Below are 16717 nucleotides of genomic sequence, written 5' to 3' on the forward strand. Positions count from 1 at the left end.
AAGATTTATAATGAAAAGAAGCAAGCTGAGCAGGGTAAATTACAAAATGTAAATTTTGAGGAGAAAAGGAGTACCAGGAAGTGGAATAGAGCTAAATCCTGTGTTCAAACAGATAAGTGGATTAAGAAAGAATAAAGGGAAGTAGTGACCTCAGGGCAAGATCCCACTGAGCTAAATTTCCCACTTGTAAATAGGAACCAGAGAAAGGCTTAGAGATGGGTGTGGTGGTACACACCTTTAATCCCATCACGTGGAAGGTAGAGGTTGGTATTACTGAGTTTGAGGCTAGCCTGGTCTAAAGAGCAAGTTCAAGGACAGCCAAGTTTAGGCAGTGAGGGACAGAAAGCTGGTGAAGATGTAATTGAATGAGGGAGCTGTGTTCCAGCCACAATAAGTAGCAGAACTTGGCATCTTCGGGCATGTGGTTCTGGCTTTACAGTTAAGGATAGAAGAACCAGGTTATGGAATTTGCCCCCAAGACTAAGGAAAGCCACTGAGGCTGGGCATGTATCAGTGATGTCTCCAAATGGAGGCGTAGTGTAGAGGCCATTGCACGAAGCTGTGAAGTTGAAGCCTGAATTGCCTTGGAGATCCCAAGATGTTAGAGATGCCAGAGCCGTGGGAACCTACCGAGGAGAGCTGCTAACAGTCAGTAGAACCAGCCCAAGAGAAAGAAGTGCGTTGCAGTCAGAAAAGCTGAAAGGGGTTGGAGAGCTGAAGAGCATTTTGACATCAGACATGGAGTTAGAGTTTGCTCAGCTGGTTTTCAGTCTTGTTTTTGTCCAGTATTGTTGTGGAATAGTCCTTTTGTACACTTTGAAGATGTGCCACTTTGATTTGTTTAATAAAAAGCTAATGGCCAATAGCTAGGCAGGATCTGGGGGGCAGAGTGGACTTTGGGAAGATGGAGATGCCATGAGACACAGAGCATGCAGGATGGGCAATATGGAGATGAGGTAATAAAGCCACAAGTCAGAAAGTAAATTAATAAAAATAGGTTAATTTAAGTTATAAGAGCTTAGAACAAGTCTAAGCTACCAGCCAAGCTTTCATAATTAATAATAAGTCTCTAATCCCAGCATTTGGAAGGTGAAGGCAGAATTAGGAATTCAAGGTCGTTAGGAATTCAAAGTCATCCTCCACTAGAATGGGAGTTCAAGGCTAAAAGAAGCCCCTGTCTCAATTCCCAACCTCCACCACAAAAGAAACATTTGATATTACAAATTTTGCCAAACACTGGGATAAGGTGAACAATAACAGCTTTGCGGGATGTGGTGGCTCTGGTCTGTAATCCCCGCACAAGGGAGGTAGGTACAGGATTACAGCAAGTTCGAAGCCAGCTTTGGCTACATACAGAGTTCCAGGTCAATTAGAGCTACACAGTAAAACTCTGTCTTAAAACAACCATAAAGAGCCGGGCGTTGGTGGCGCACGCCTTTAATCCCAGCACTCGGGAGGCAGAGGCAGGTGGATCTCTGTGAGTTCGAGACCAGCCTGGTCTACAAGAGCTAGTTCCAGGACAGCCTCCAAAGCCACAGAGAAACCCTGTCTCGAAAAACAAAAACAAACAAACAAACAAACAAAAAATTATTCGCAGCACTGTCAGATCGAGGCCAGCCTCGAGTTTGTTCCACAATAGCCAGCGCTACACAGAGAAACCCTGTCGTAAAAATCCAACAAAAAACCCAAAGGAAAAGGTGATTTGTTCAGGGCTGTTATTACAAGGGGCTTACAGTGTAACCTTTACCAAACTATCAGCAATCACATTCTGGGCAACCTAAAATAAAATTCTAAGACTCCGGAACCTATAGCCCCACCGTCTCAGCAAAAATAGCTGTTACTGCATTCTGGAGCAAGTCTGGCCACGCAATGCTCTGTGGGACTTGTAGTTTTCTCAGAGAAGACAAGGGCGCATTGCATGGCGGGAGTCCTCTCAGGACAACCAGTCCCGGAAGTCGTGAGGCGCCGGCGCAGTGTTCTCTTCCGCAAGCGCGGGAGTCTCGGTTTACGGGTGGCGCCGTTGTCGCTGGCTTGTTTTCTTGGGCCGCTTGGCCTTTTGTGGTGGCGTGGCTTCCCGCGTGGAGGTAGCGGACGGCCGCAGCGGAGGGGTTGCCGCCACCCGGGGCTGTCTGTAGGAGGGGTGCAAGGGTCCTCTCGGTCTCTGGAGCCGGCGCTTCCCCTCGTCGCAGTCGCAGTGCCTACCGAGAGGATGAGCTCGGCCCGGGACACTGATTTCGAGAAGCAGCATCTCTGGATGTACCTGCAGGCTCTGGGCTTAGATCCGAGCCCGGGCGTCACTGTCGGCGGGAAGATGGTGTCTCACGCGCACCTTGGAGAGTAAGGAGACCAGGGCGGGGGCTCGGTCCCGGGTGGCCGGTTACTGGCGGCAAAACCCCGCGGCTGCGAGCCTGTGGCTGGGACTGTTCGTCACCATTGTAAGGCGGGGAGCGCCTTAGGAGTGCCCTGCTGTTGGGGGCAAAACCGCGGGGCTAGCTAAACCCTGCCTTTGTGGTCTGCAGTTGGTGGGAGGCTCGGGCCAACTATCATAAGTAGTATTATAAGTAGTTAACTATGGGTTTAACTTCGAGTCGGGGGAACCAAAACATGTTACAGTGTTACAGCTAACAACAACAGCAAAAATATCGTGGCATATTAGAATGAAAAAGCAAAAGCCGCTACCCCCTCCCCTTTTGCCATCACTGTTATTGTTGAGGCACAAAACGAAATACTTTGTATTTGTGTACTTTAGACCTGGGCTTCTTAGACTTCTGGTTCCAGACATTTTTTTTCCCGCTTTGGAACATTTTTTTTAAATGATTCTTTTTCATCTTTTATGTGCATTGGTGTTTTGTATGCCTATGTGAAGGTGTAAGATTCCCCTGCAACCGGAGTTACGAAGTTGTGAACTGCTCTGTGGGTGCTGGCAATTGAGCCAGAGTCTCATTTACTCCAGAGTCTTGGAAGTTCATTTAGTGGTCGTGTGTGTGTGTGTGTGTGTGTGTGTGTGTGTGTGTGTGTGTGTGTGTGTGTGTGTGTGTGTGTGTGTGTGTGTGTGTAAAACTCCAGAGTCTTGGAAGTTCATTTAGTGGTCGTGTGTGTGTGTGTGTGTGTGTGTGTGTGTGTGTGTGTGTGTGTGTGTGTAAAACTCCAGACGGTAACAGAGAAACACAGACAGCACTTTAAAATCAGGCATTCCAAAGGTGATGGTACATATCTGTAATCCATAATCCCAACGCTTGGGAGGCAGAATTGCTGCAGGGTCGACGCCAGCCTAGTCTAAGGACAGCCATGGCTACATAGTGAGAGTTTGTCTCAACACTCATGTCTCATCATTAGTTGGAAGACATGCTATGTTTGATACTTAAAGCTCGTGCCACTGTAAAAGCAGGGATCTGTATAGTAACAACATGGCCATTACAACATTCAGTAGTATGTTTCAGGTAGCTGTTGGGGTGAGTGTTGGCATGCACAGCCCAGAGTGTATGCATGTTGTTGTTTGGGACCAAGGCAGTGGAGCTATTACATGATGCAACATGGGCAAGCATCACAGAAACACTTCTGACTTACCACCAGATGCATGTTCAGAAACTTACTGTTGCATTTTCCAGGACCCTCACATTCAGTTATGCTACCCTAATAGGGTGTTGCAACTTGAAATTTCCAGAAACAGGCCTGCAGGCAGTCTCCCTCATGTTTCTCATGAAGGACAAGAAGAACTTGGGATACATTGGTTATCTTCCGCTTGCCCCTATCTAATTGTTTCATCTTGTTTTCTTTTTTCTATTTTTTTCGTCTTTTTCGAAACAGGGTCTCAATATGTATATGTTGCTCTGGCTGTCCTGGATCTCACTATGTAGACCAGGCTGACCTTGAACTCACAGAGTTCCTGCCTTCAAGTGCTGTGACTAAAGGTGTGAGCTACTACTCCCAGTTTTGTTTCTTTTGTTTTTCGAGACAGGGTTTCTCTGTGGCTTTGGAGGCTGTCCTGAAACTAGCTCTTGTAGACCAGGCTGGTCTCGAACTCACAGAGATCCGCCTGCCTCTGCCTCCCTAGTGCTGGGAGTGCTGGGATTAAAGGCGAGCATCACCAACACACGGCTCCAGTTTTGTTTCTTGAGACAGTGTCTTATTCCACAGTTGTCCTTGTGCTTGGGGTGGTCTTCTTGAACCCGGTTCCTCACCAAGAGCAGTCTGTACTCTTGACTGCTGAGCCATCTCTCCAGCCCAGGTTTTTTTTCCCCTTGAAACAGGGTTCTTTGTGTAGCCTTGGCTGTCTTATAGACAAGGATGACCTCAAACTCTGTTTCTGTCTCCTGAATGCTGGGGTTTAAAGGTGTGGGCTACTACAGAATGGCATTTCTCAATCTTTAAAAAACATCTCTCTCTCTCTCTCTCTCTCTCTCTCCCCCTCTCCCCCCCCAACACACACACAGAGTCGATTCTCATGTGGGTCCCAGGAATAGAACTCCGGTAGTCAGGCTTGGTGGTAAGCACCTTTACTTGCTGAGCCATCTCGAACAGACTTCTAAACAAAGCACTACATATGCTAATAGTAGTAACTTCTAAACAGTTACCAAACCAAATTACAACTTCTTTGAGGGCTAATATTGCATCACATTTATTTAAAAACAGTTAACAAATTTTTTTCACATCTGTGGCAAACTTTGTAATTCTGTGTTTGTAGTTTGTGTTGACATATATTTGTGAAACCACTGTTGTTATAAATTTGAACATGCTGAACTGACCCAGTTGTTCTAGGCCAAGACTGCATTTAGAAAGTCTCATTAGTTTTGCCAAGGAGTAGAACAGAGGGGAAGCAGAGTTGCATAGTTATCTACATCTGAATAAATTATAAATTGACGGTTGGAATGAAAAGAGAGGTGATGTATGTGTTCATTCAGCAGATATTTGTTGAATGCAGTATCCCACCTGGCATATTTTGAGAAGGGACTTTTTTTTTAGCATCTGTAGATTAAACTTTTGTATATATAACAAGGACAATCAAATTACTAAAATAATCTTAAGAAAACAGTATAGTACTTTGAAGAATTCAGGATAAATTGTTCCCTGTAAAAGGCATAAAATAATGTTGGACAAATACCAAGTTCTCAAAAATGTTAGCTATTGTTACTGTTACTTAGTAAATGTCAATCAGTACCATCTTTATCCCATCAGGGCATGCCTTGCCATTAATTAGCTTTTACATCCCTTTTTGTTTAATATTTTATAGCAATAAAGCAAAAGGGCTAGTTTTCTATTTGGATCTCTATTTTCAGAATCAGAAAATAAAAGCTTGTATGTTTTTTTCTTAATGGAGTGTAACATGTACCAGAATGAGAAAAACTAATTTGCCTTGACCTCTTGAAGAGAATGAAAAAATGCCAATTTTGAGTGCAATGTTTAGACAGTTTTTGATGTTGTATAGCTTTATTAATTGTCTTATAATTGTTTTCCCATTCTAAACCACTAGGAACATGTTTGACAAACTGAACCGTGATGCCTTTTATATAGTTTCTTATTTTTTGTTTCAAACACTGGATGGATCTCTTGTCAAAGAAGTTTTCAGGTAGGAAAAAAGTTATTTCATTTTCTTCTTTTAGTCATTTTCAGATTTGAAAATAGACTATTTTTTTATGTAAGCCCGAATTCTAGCTTTGGACATTATCTTGTCTTAAATGAATGATAAAATTCAGGTGTGAGCCTTAAAAATGTATGCTTAGCCTTTTGTAGCTGTCTGAGTGCTTGGGTTGTGTGTGTGTGCATGGATATGCTTATCTTAATTGTATATTTCATAAATACAGATTTTGTTCCTGGTGTTCTTAATAGTCTTTCTGATGTGAGGATTGAGACAGGTCTCACTGTGTCACTCTGGCTAACCTGTGTAGACCAGTTTAGATCCACCTGCCTCTAGTTCTGGGATTTAAAATTTGTGCTACCCACCACATCAACTTCATGGTCTTAGGCCTAAACATTAATGGGTTAATATGTGCTTATTTTCTCTCTCTCTCTCTCTCTCTCTCTCTCTCTCTCTCTCTCTCTCTTTTTTTTTTGTTTTTGTTTTTTTTTTTTTGTTTGTTTGTTTTTTTGAGACAGGGTTTCTCTGTGTAGCTTTGGAGCCTATCCTGGCACTCGCTCTGGAGAACAGGCTGGCCTGGAACTCACAGAGATCCTCCTGCCTCTGCCTCCCGAGTGCTGGGATTAAAGGTGTGCGCCACGCCCAGCTTATTTTTTTCTCTATAAAATTTTTATTTTGGGGCATTAGAGAGATGGTTGTGATTAAGCTTACTGGCTGCTCTTCCAGAGGACCTGGGTTTGATTCTCAACACCCACGTGTTGGTTCACAACCATCAGTTCTAGGGTATCATACTTTTCTGGTCTCTGAAGGTACCAGGTGTGGAAAATGGTGTATAGATATACCTGCAAGCAAAACAACAGTACACATAAATATAAACAAGTTTTTTTTTTTGAGACCAGAATCTCAATTATGTGGTTCTGGTTACCTGGAATCTGTTAGGTTGAACTCTCTGGCTGTCCTGGAACTAGCTCTATAGACCAGGCTGGCCTTGAAATGACAGACATTCATGTGCCTCTGCTCCCATAGGTTCATATATGATAGGATTAGAAGGGTTTAGCCAGGTGTGGGGGTGTACACCTTTGATCCTAGCACTCGGGAAGCAGAGGCAGGCAGATCTCTGTGAGTTTGTAACCAGCCTGGTCTCCAGAGTGAGTTCTAGGATAGGCTCCAAAGCTACAGAGTAAACCTGTCTTAAAAAAAAGAAAAGAAAAGGAAGAAAAGAAGGAAAGGAAGGAAGGAAGGAAGGAAGGAAGGAAGGAAAAGAAAAAAGATGTTGTACGAGTGCAAACAGTTTGATTCTTTTTTGGGTCTCTCTGTAGCCATGGTTAGCCTGGAACTACGAGAGATCCTCCTGCCTCTGCCTCCCTACTGCAGGGCATGCACTACCACATTGGGCTAAAAAGCTTGAATCTTTGGATAAATATTTATGCCCCAATAAATAATTGGGCAAAAAGAGGTTATGGAGGGACTAATAGGTAAATTGTAAAGTTATTTATTTTTCTTTTTAATACGTAGTGTCTCACATTACCTCTGGCTGGTCTTATACTCTATCTGGATTGTAACTCAGAGCTCCACGTGCCTCTGCCTCTCCAGTACTAGGATTAAAGGTTTACACCAAGACTAGCTTACTTTTTGGTAAATCTCTATAATAATATATGATTATGTATAACAAACTGAACTCAACTTACAAATGTTAACTTCAGAAAAAGAACTATTTTCTCTTAGAGTGCATTCAGTTGAGTTTAAGAACACTAATTTAATTCATTTTGCTTTAATGTTTCTACTGTGGAGAATAAATTTCATGTCTTTTAAATTTTGCTAAGTTTGATTTTTTGGGAGGGTTCAATAGTCTGCTTTTATGTTTTTTAAGAGATTGCTGGCCTCCATTTAACCAAAAACGTGACACGGAATTCCGGAAACATTGCTGTGAATGGTTAAAAGAGATTTCTGTAAGTATAAATTTTTTTTTTTTTGATAGAAGATTCATCCTTGAAGAAGGGTCAGGAGTGCCTGTAATCCCGTACTTGAGAGGCAGAGGCTGGAGGATCCAACGAAGCTTAAGGCCAACCTGGTGGTCTTTGTGTTGGGTTCCAGGCCAGCCAGGGTGATATAGTGTAACTGTCTTACAAAAATAAACAACAACAAAAATCCCTTAAAGTTGAGGATATAGCTCAGTGGGCTACTTGCCTAGCATGTGTAAGCCTTGTGTTCCATCAATAGCACTGTAACAAAACCATCCAAACCAAACCAAGAACAACTGCTAAACTACATTATTCTTTTTGTAAAATGAAGCCTCTGTTGTGTCTGTGTAGGCCAGAGATTGATTTTGTATGTTTAGATGTCTAACTTGATCCGAGTGCTGGGATCAAAGGCTTGCAACACCAACACCCAGCCATGGAATCTGAGAATTTTAATTTATCTACTGGGCCATCTCCTTAGCCCCCAACATGAAATCTTTTTTCTGAGAGACAGGTTTCACTATGTAGCTCTGGCTGGCCTAGAACTGATATGTAGATTAGGCTGGTCTCAAGCAAGCTCTCAGAGATCTGTCTACCTGGCTTCGCCTGAGTGCTCAGGTTAAAGGCCTTTATTTCCCTCCCTAGCACTGGAATTATGTGTGTAACACTGTACCTGGCTTTCTTAGGTTTTAATAATGGTAGGAGAGTGGGCTGAGGTAGTAGCTGGTTGAAGCTTTATGTTTTCTATTTTCCCTTCTGCTATGGAAATTGAGCTTTCTAAGTCACTGTGCTGTGAAGGGGGAATGCTGTACCTGGCTTTCTTAGGTTTTAATAATGGTAGGAGAGTGGGCTGAGGTAGTAGCTGGTTGAAGCTTTATGTTTTCTATTTTCCCTTCTGCTATGGAAATTGAGCTTTCTAAGTCACTGTGCTGTGAAGGGGGAATGCTGATGGTTTACTGTCCTACAGTGAAGAGCTCATGTGTGGCCCACTGCAAGATTATCACAGACCCTTTAAAAAGATAGAGCAATGGGGCTGGAGGGCTGGCTCAGTGGTTAAGAGCACTGGCTGCTCTTTCAGAGAACCCAGGTTTGATTCTCAGCACCCACCTGGCAGCCCACAAGCACCAGTTCCAGTAAACTCCAGTTGTAGGGCATCTGATGTCCTCTTCTGGCCCTACCTCCCAGTGTAAGTACCAGGTACACAGACATACATGAAGGCAAAACACCCACACATAAAATAATAAAATTTTTAAAAAGTAGTGATTAAAATTGTGACAGTTACTGTTGGTTGAATCATCTCATTTATGTCTTCTCCTAGGCTGAATGTGGAAGTGGTTTTCCTCAAGTTGTTGGTTCACTGTTTCTTTTTCCTGGTGGTCCTAAGTTTATTCATCTGATGTATCATTTTGCAAGATTTGTTGCAATCAAATATATTAAAACAAAATCTAATGGTAAGTTACTCATACTTTGTTTTTCAAGATAGGGTTTCTCTGTATAGCTTGGCTGGCCTGGAACTCGCTTTGTAGACCAGGCTGGCCTTGAACTTACAGAGATCTACCTGCCTCTGTCTCCCAATTGCTGGGATTAAAGGCCTGGGCAACCACTGCCTGGTGCCTTTTTTTCTTTCTTTCTTTTTTTTCCCTGAGATAGGATTTCTCTGTGACTTTGGCAGCTGTCCTGGAACCAGCTCTTGTAGACCAGACTGGTCTTGAACTCACAGAGATCTGCCTGCCTCTGCCTCCCGAGTACTGGGATTAAACGAGTGTGTCACCACTGCCCAGCCTGTTTTTATTCTTGAATTGTTACTGTTCATGATTTGAAATCAAGATCAAATTAAGTTAAACCATTCATTTGCCTGAAAAATCAAATGGTTAATATTTTACTCACCTATGGTTGAAACCTCATAATGAGCCTGTTAATATTTATGTTACTCTAGTATGTTCTGTTGCAGGGATTAGGGTACCTTTCCATAGGAAGGTTAGATAAATATTTTAGGCTTTAGGGATCACATAATTTGCTTTAACAACCTGTTTGAAATACAGAACTGCCAGCATGGTGGCATATAGGTATAATCCTAGCACTTGGAAGTTGAGGCAGGATGAACAAACATGTAAGCTAACCTATGCTATACAGCAAGTTCCAGGCAAACCTGCACTACCTAGTGAGAACCTGCCTTTAAAAAAAGTGTAGAAATCCATTCTTACCTTGCTTGGCTTAAAAAGAGCCATTGAGACAAATCAGGTCTCTAATCCAGTGTGGTGAATATTGTTAGAAGTTTAGTTCAGTAATTGGCATTGGGCAATAATTTTTATTTCAAATTTTTTAATTCATTGGTTCATAAAAATCAAATAAATGAATTCTTACAGTTAATAAAAGTGAGTAGTACTTATAGTTTATTAACTATGGTGCTGTTTTATTTCTGCTCACAAATATGGACAGGTACAAGGCAAAAGTGCTGAAGTACTGACCCCTGCCTGTCTTCTGATTTCCTGACAATGTCCTGTTTATTCAAGTCATTTAGTACACACTGTTAAAAATAAGAATGTGAGAACTCACCCTGTTCTTTAATTTTGACCCCCCCCTTTTTTTTTCTTTGATTCAGGACCTCTCTACCTAACTCTGGCTGTCCTGGAACTCACTATGTAGATCAGGTTGGCCTCAAACTCAGAGTTTCCTGTCTCTGCCTCCAGAGTGCTGGGACTAAGTGTGCAGGACCAGGCCTGGCAATTTTGATGTTTTCAGTTGTATAAGCAACAGCGTAATGAGTTCCTCTCTTCCCTCCCTTCTTTTACCCTTCTTATACCTTCCCTTTCTTCTTTTCTAGTCTCAGTCTCTCTTGTACTAGGATTACAGATATGTGCCACTTTGACCAGCAATTTTTTAAAAAAAAGAAAAAAAAAAAGAGTCAAAACAGGCTGGAGAGATGGCTCAGCCATTAAAGGCTTGACTCACAACTCAAAATATTAAAAAACCATATACACATGTGGACAAGCAGGCATCCACACATACACACATTTAAATAAATAAATAGATCTAGGAATGGCAATTCATGTGTATAATCATCTAAGTTCTAGAAGGCTGAGGCAGGAGGATCTCAAGTTGAGGGCCTACTTGTGGTGCATAGTGAGTTTAGGCCTCCTTCATGGGTGACATAGGAGACCGCATATGGTGTTGCAATACATGGTTTTAATTCTAACAGTTGGGAGGCTGAGTCAGGAAGATTGCTAGTTTGAGGCCATCCTAGGGACACAATGTAAATTCTAGGCCAGCTTGTGCTCATAGTGAGACTGTTTAAAAAACACTACCCAAACCAAATTAAAAAAATGAACGAAGCTCATAAATGTCGATATAGCCCTGGTTTTGGATCTTTTTTCCACTTGGATATCATTGGGTATCAGTTGATAGACCTTTCTACTTTTTTTCTAGAACTGCTTTTTATTATACTGAACAAATCACCCTAAATTGCTTACCCAGCCTATTGCTGAGAGGCATTTGGCTATCCTTTATAAGAACAGTGCTACAACCCAAACTAGATATGTGTGCATTTGCCTGCTATTTCTAGGCATGATGTTTTCAAACATCTATGATCAAACTTTATAAATACTTACATATTTTAAATTTAATGCAACATTAACATTGTGACAATTTTTCTGTAAATAGATAATTTGTACTATTACATGTAATCCAAGCTATTTTACATAAAATATATATGTTTGGATTTTTCATTGTTTTGTTTGGAGTAATCTTGGCTGGTCTTAGTCTCCCTTTGTGGCCAAGGCTGGCCTTAATCTCCTGATCCTCCTGCCCCTATCTGCCAACTACTGGGATCATATGTATACACCACCATGCCCAGCTAAGTATTTAGATTTAATAAGAATTTATTTTGTATTTGGACTTCTGAATTCAACTTCTGATTTAAAGTAATTTTAGTCAAGATTTTCAATGTCTAGGTGCTTTCTGAATTCAGTGAACTAATTTCCTTCATGTAATTAGATATTGTGGAGGTTTCTGTGCAGCATGCTAGGATGTGGATATGTTGTCTTTTTGTTTGTTTGTTTTTTCGAGACAGGGTTTTTCTGTGTAACAATCTTGACTATCCTGGAACTCATGTTGGAGACCAGGCTGGCCTTGAACTCACAGAGGTCACCTGTCTCTATCTCCTGAGTGCTGGGATTAAAGGTACCAACTACCACCTCCCAGCTGGGTAAGTTGTTTTAAGTGTAGTATGGAGACCCTGCCTGGGAGAATATCCTTATCTTTATTGTTGATCTGTCTTTACAGTAGGACTTATAGATAAAAATCTGACCTGTGATATGGATTCTCCTTCATTGGTCATCAGTAACAAAGTGAAGAGTTGCTTAAAAAATGACAGGTTTTATTTTATTTTATTTTATTTTTCCTCTTGTTTGTCTTGCTGGAAAGATGAGCTCATGTGATGTTATCTGTGATCTTGTCTTCCATATAGATTCTCTACGTATTGCAGAAACATTTAATGCAAAGCCACAAGATATGCACAAGTGCCTTGCCAGATGCCATGTAGCACGTAACAGATTTTTACAGATTTTGCAAAGAGAACATTATGTTATCCAAAAATACCAGGAAAATGCACAGTAAGTAATACTTTAAAGTTAGAAAAGTTTTCTTTTAAATAAATACCAGTATAAACAAGCCTAGAAATAACCTATGCCTACTTCAAATTCTTGGTTATTAATTAATATTGCATTTTAATTATACAAACTTTAAAATTATTATTTTATGTGTTTGGATGCTTTGCCTACATATGTCTGTACATCACATGTACCTGGTGCCCACAGGTCAGAAGAGGGTGTTTTTTTGTTTTTTTTTTTTCCTCCTCGTTTTTTCCAGACAGGGTTTCTCTGTGTAGCTTTTGGAGCCTATCCTGGCACTCGTTCTGGAGACCAGGCTGGCCTCGAACTCACAGAGATCCGCCTGCCTCTGCCTCCCGAGTGCTGGGATTAAAGGTGTGCGCCACCAACGCCCAGCCAGAAGAGGGTGTTTGATGTCCTTGGAAGTAGAGTTACAGACAGTTGTGAGCTGGAAATTGTCCATGAAGGGCAGCAAGTCCTCTCAGTTGCTTAGCCATCTCTTTGGTCCTGGGGTTGTATTTTTGAGTTCTAATTGTACTATTCATTCTGTAATTTTTTTCATGTTTCCATTATGTATTTAATGTTTATTTCATAGTTTGAATAAATATTTTATACCTCCTAACAAGTACTCCATATTAGTCATTTTATAGTAGAATACTAATCTATCTATCTATCTATCTATCTATCTATCTATCTATCTATCTATCTATCTTATCTATCTTTGAGAGGGTCTCACCATGAAGACATGGCTGACTTGGACCTTGCCATGTAGACCAGGCTAGCATTGAATTGTGTTCTTCTTCTATATTGTATATATAAATACTGCAAATGGGCACACTCCGGTTTGTAGTATTTATATGTGTATTTATCTACTCAACAAATCTTTTTTTGGGTGTACTGGTGTCACAGCATGAAATGAGACAGGTAACTGCCACAGAATAGTTTGTCCCTTTACCTTTACATATAAAATAAACTTACTTGTATTGTGTGTACACTCCATATTGTGCAAGTGGAATTAAGAGGACAACTTTTTTTAAAATTTATTTTTGTGCATTGGTGTTTTGCCATGGGTGTTGGGTCCCCTGGAACTGGAATTACAGACAGTTGTGAGCTGTCATGTGGGTGCTGGGAATTGAACCCAGGTCCTCTGAAAGAGCACTCTGTGTTCTTAACCACTGAGCCATCTGTCCAGTCCTTAAGAGGACAACTTTTGAAAGTTGATTTTCACTTACTGCTGTATGGTCTGGGGATTGAATTTAGGATGTCAGGTTTGGAGGCAAGTGCTTTTCCCCACTGACTCATCTTGTCAGTTCCTTTCAAATATTATAGTTAAGAAAAGAGAAAATAAACAAATGGGCTATACCAGTTCATTGTAATTGAAATGTTCTTTTCTGTTTTGTCTTGCAGTCTGTCTATTAAGCAAGTACGAAATTTGAGATCAGAATGCATGGTCTTACAAAACCAAATTAAAAGGCAAGTGACTTTTAGAGCTGGACTTTACCTTACACAATATTTAGATCTTGAATTTTACGAGTGATGAAACTACTAAAAATAGAAATAGAATAAATGCCAGGACTAGAGCATTTTTTCTCTCACTTTTAATAAAGTTCTCCAAAATCAGTATTAATGCTTTTAGTTTGAGTTCTTTTTGTTTGGCGACAGGATTCTTACAGTGTATGTAGGTAACCCTGTCTGGTCTGGGACTTTATATAGATCAGGCTAGCCTTGAACTCAGAGATCTGTTTGTCTTTGCCAACTGAACATTAGGATTAAAGGCATGTATTACTAAACCCAGATGAGTACTAATTTTTTTTTTATTTTTAACTGAAATGCTTGTTAGTAGATTTGTTAGCAGATTTCTTAGAATGTAAAATAACCATGTGAATTTCTTATGACTAATTCAGTTGTTTAATTTTTTTTATTAGAATGGACCCTTGTGATGATCAGAGTAATATACAAGAGAAAATTCAAAAGGTAAGATACATTTTTTAATAGCAGAGAATCTGTCTATTGTGGAAGTCTTTATAGATTATTGATGTTAGCATTTTCTGTGTCAGTATATTTCAGAAACCGGACAATGTAATCCCAAGTGAGAAGCAGCAACAAAGAACATATATAACAACTTTAATTTTGTTTAAAAATATAATTTATGTATATACATAACTACATACCTGAATTAACAGAATGTTAATAGTAGGGCATTGGTGGAAAGGTTTTGTTTTCTGTGTTTTCTAAGTTTTCTGTAATGAGCCTTAGCGTATGAGGGCAAAATGTTACTTCAAAAAGCATAAGGAAGAGCTGGAGAGATGGCTCAAAAGTTAAGAGCACTGGCTGCTCTTTTGGAGGACCCAGGTTTGGTTTCTAGCACCCATACAGCCCCTCACAGTTACCTGTAACTCCAGTCCCAGGAGATCTGATTTCGTTTTCTGGCCTTAGCTAGCTGTGCATGAATCTGGGAAATGGACGTATGTGAAGGCAAAACACTCAGACACATAAAATAGTAATAAAAAAATGTTAAAAAAAAAACCCACGTCATTGTTTTCAAAGGAAACTAAGTTCATAATGTTTACACTTATTTTACCTTCACTGTGAAAAGGCTGTGACTTGCTCACTTGCTTTTGTGAGTTTTTCTCTGCCTGAATTCTGCTTATTTATTTCATCTTTCATCTCTCTCTCTGTCTCTCTGTCTCTCCTTCTCCCCCCCTCTCTTTTGAGACAGAGTCTGGATCCATAGCTGTGGCTGTCTTGGAAGTCAGTATGTAGATCCAACTGGCCTAGATCTCATAGAGATATGTCTGCCTCTGCCTCCTGAGTACTTAAAGGCATGTGCAACCACCATACCCGGCATTTGTTTTCTTCATTTTTGAGCTTGCCATAGGTAGTACAATTCTTGAATGGTAGTATAAAGATTTCTTAAGCTTGTTTGAAAATTATATAAGCTGTATTTTTCCTAAGAAATTCTTTAGGTCAGCTGTGATAGTACGAGTCTTTAATCCTAGCACTCAAGAGACAGAGGCCGCCTGATCTCTTAGTTGGAGGCTAGTGTTCTTTGCTAGCCAAGGTTATGTAGTGAGACCCTGTCTCAAGTCCCCAAAAAAGAAAAAATAAAATTCAAGAAAAATGTTTTTTCAAGCTCCTTTGGATATCAATACTTTAAACAGTTAGAATACAGTCACTTAATTTACTTTTCAGCTCTATTTCTTTTGTTAGTAGGGGTGAACTAATATTTATGCCGTTCTCTAAGAGTACATATATGTTATATATTTTTTCTTTTTTTATTTCATATATGTTACATTTTATGTTTTGTTTTCAAAGGTTCGGTTTTTGTGGACTTCAGTGAATGAGACACTCAAATTTTTGGAAAAGGAGAGAGAAGTTGTTAGTTCAGTCTTCAGTCTTGTTAACCAGTGTGTTTTGGATGGAACTAATGTTGCTATTAATATTCCAAGGCTCTTGCTTGACAGAATTGAGGAGCAGATATGCCAGGTAAACTTTGCTGTTAAGGAAATGTGTTAAAAGAGTGTCACTGCTTCTTAAACATTTCTTTTCAACTGAGTGATTTCCCACTGCTTCCAGCATTTGTGTTCTTTATTATCTCTAGTGAAGCCTTCATAAAGGTCCTGGCAAAGGTGTGTGCATTTGTATCCATTTGCTTTTCTTATGTCTTCGTCATTGCAGTTTTGTATAGTATAGAGAGCTTAAGACTGCTTAGTATGAAGATAGTACTGTTTTGGTTCTCTCTCTCTCTCTCTCTCTCTCTCTCTCTCTTGCTCTCTCTCTGTGTGTGTGTGTGTGTGCGCGCGCGCGCGCGCATGTGCGCATATATCTGCATGGGTACATGTGGGTGGTGATTGATTTATTCCCTAAGGTAATGTTATTTAATAGTAAAAATCATAAATATGTAACAGTTTATTACTATAAGAACCTACAGATCTTTGCTATTTTTGCCCCTTCTGAATATTTAGTTGCAGATGGGAAATGTTTATGAGGCTGGAAAATTGAACCTCTTAACAATTATTCAGTTGTTAAATGAAGTCTTGAAAGTAATGAAATATGAACATTGTAAGACTGGCCAAGCAAGATTGACAATAGACCTTCCTTACCTTGAAAAAGAAACCAAATTTCAGAGGGAAAGATTGTCAGATATGAAACATATGAGGTATGCAGAAAGATCTTTTGTTATTTTACTATGGGGTGAATAGGGAGGTTTTCCCAGCAGTAGTTGTGTGTAATTCTTCAGTTTTGTCAAGAGTCTTATGTGATAAATTTCCAGAGAAAAATATGAGGTAAAGGGACAAATAATATAGTTACTTTCTTGTTTGGAATAAATTATTTGCCTTATGATAATTCTTTTTGTTTTTGGGATAGAATCTCACTTTTTAGCCCTGGCTGGCTTGGAACTCACCATGTAGAACAGGTTAACCTTGATCTCATACATGGCTTTACATGCCTGTAATCCTAGTACTTGGGAGGTTGAGACATGAGGATTGTGAGTTTGGGGCCAACTTGTTCTATAAAGTGAGATTCCCCTGAAAACTGAGCATGACAAAAGTTCTCATTTGAGTAGGGAGACCATG

At 40.2% G+C, this 16717-nt stretch overlaps 1 protein-coding gene across 1 annotated transcript in view; it reads left to right on the plus strand.

The window, feature by feature from the left end:
- The first annotated feature begins 1952 nt into the window (after positions 1–1952).
- Haus6 (HAUS augmin like complex subunit 6) overlaps positions 1953–16717 on the plus strand; it is a 32923-nt gene continuing 18158 nt past the window's right edge. The window contains exons 1-9 of the mRNA XM_027400378.2: positions 1953–2337; positions 5471–5566; positions 7446–7524; positions 8852–8984; positions 11999–12143; positions 13548–13613; positions 14066–14114; positions 15456–15626; positions 16106–16299. Of these exons, the coding sequence (XP_027256179.1) occupies positions 2210–2337; positions 5471–5566; positions 7446–7524; positions 8852–8984; positions 11999–12143; positions 13548–13613; positions 14066–14114; positions 15456–15626; positions 16106–16299 (1061 nt within the window). The 5' untranslated portion in view covers positions 1953–2209. The remainder of the gene's footprint in view (positions 2338–5470; positions 5567–7445; positions 7525–8851; positions 8985–11998; positions 12144–13547; positions 13614–14065; positions 14115–15455; positions 15627–16105; positions 16300–16717) is intronic.

Source organism: Cricetulus griseus, chromosome 2 (genome assembly GCF_003668045.3).
Source record: "Cricetulus griseus strain 17A/GY chromosome 2, alternate assembly CriGri-PICRH-1.0, whole genome shotgun sequence".
NCBI lineage: Eukaryota > Metazoa > Chordata > Mammalia > Rodentia > Cricetidae > Cricetulus > Cricetulus griseus.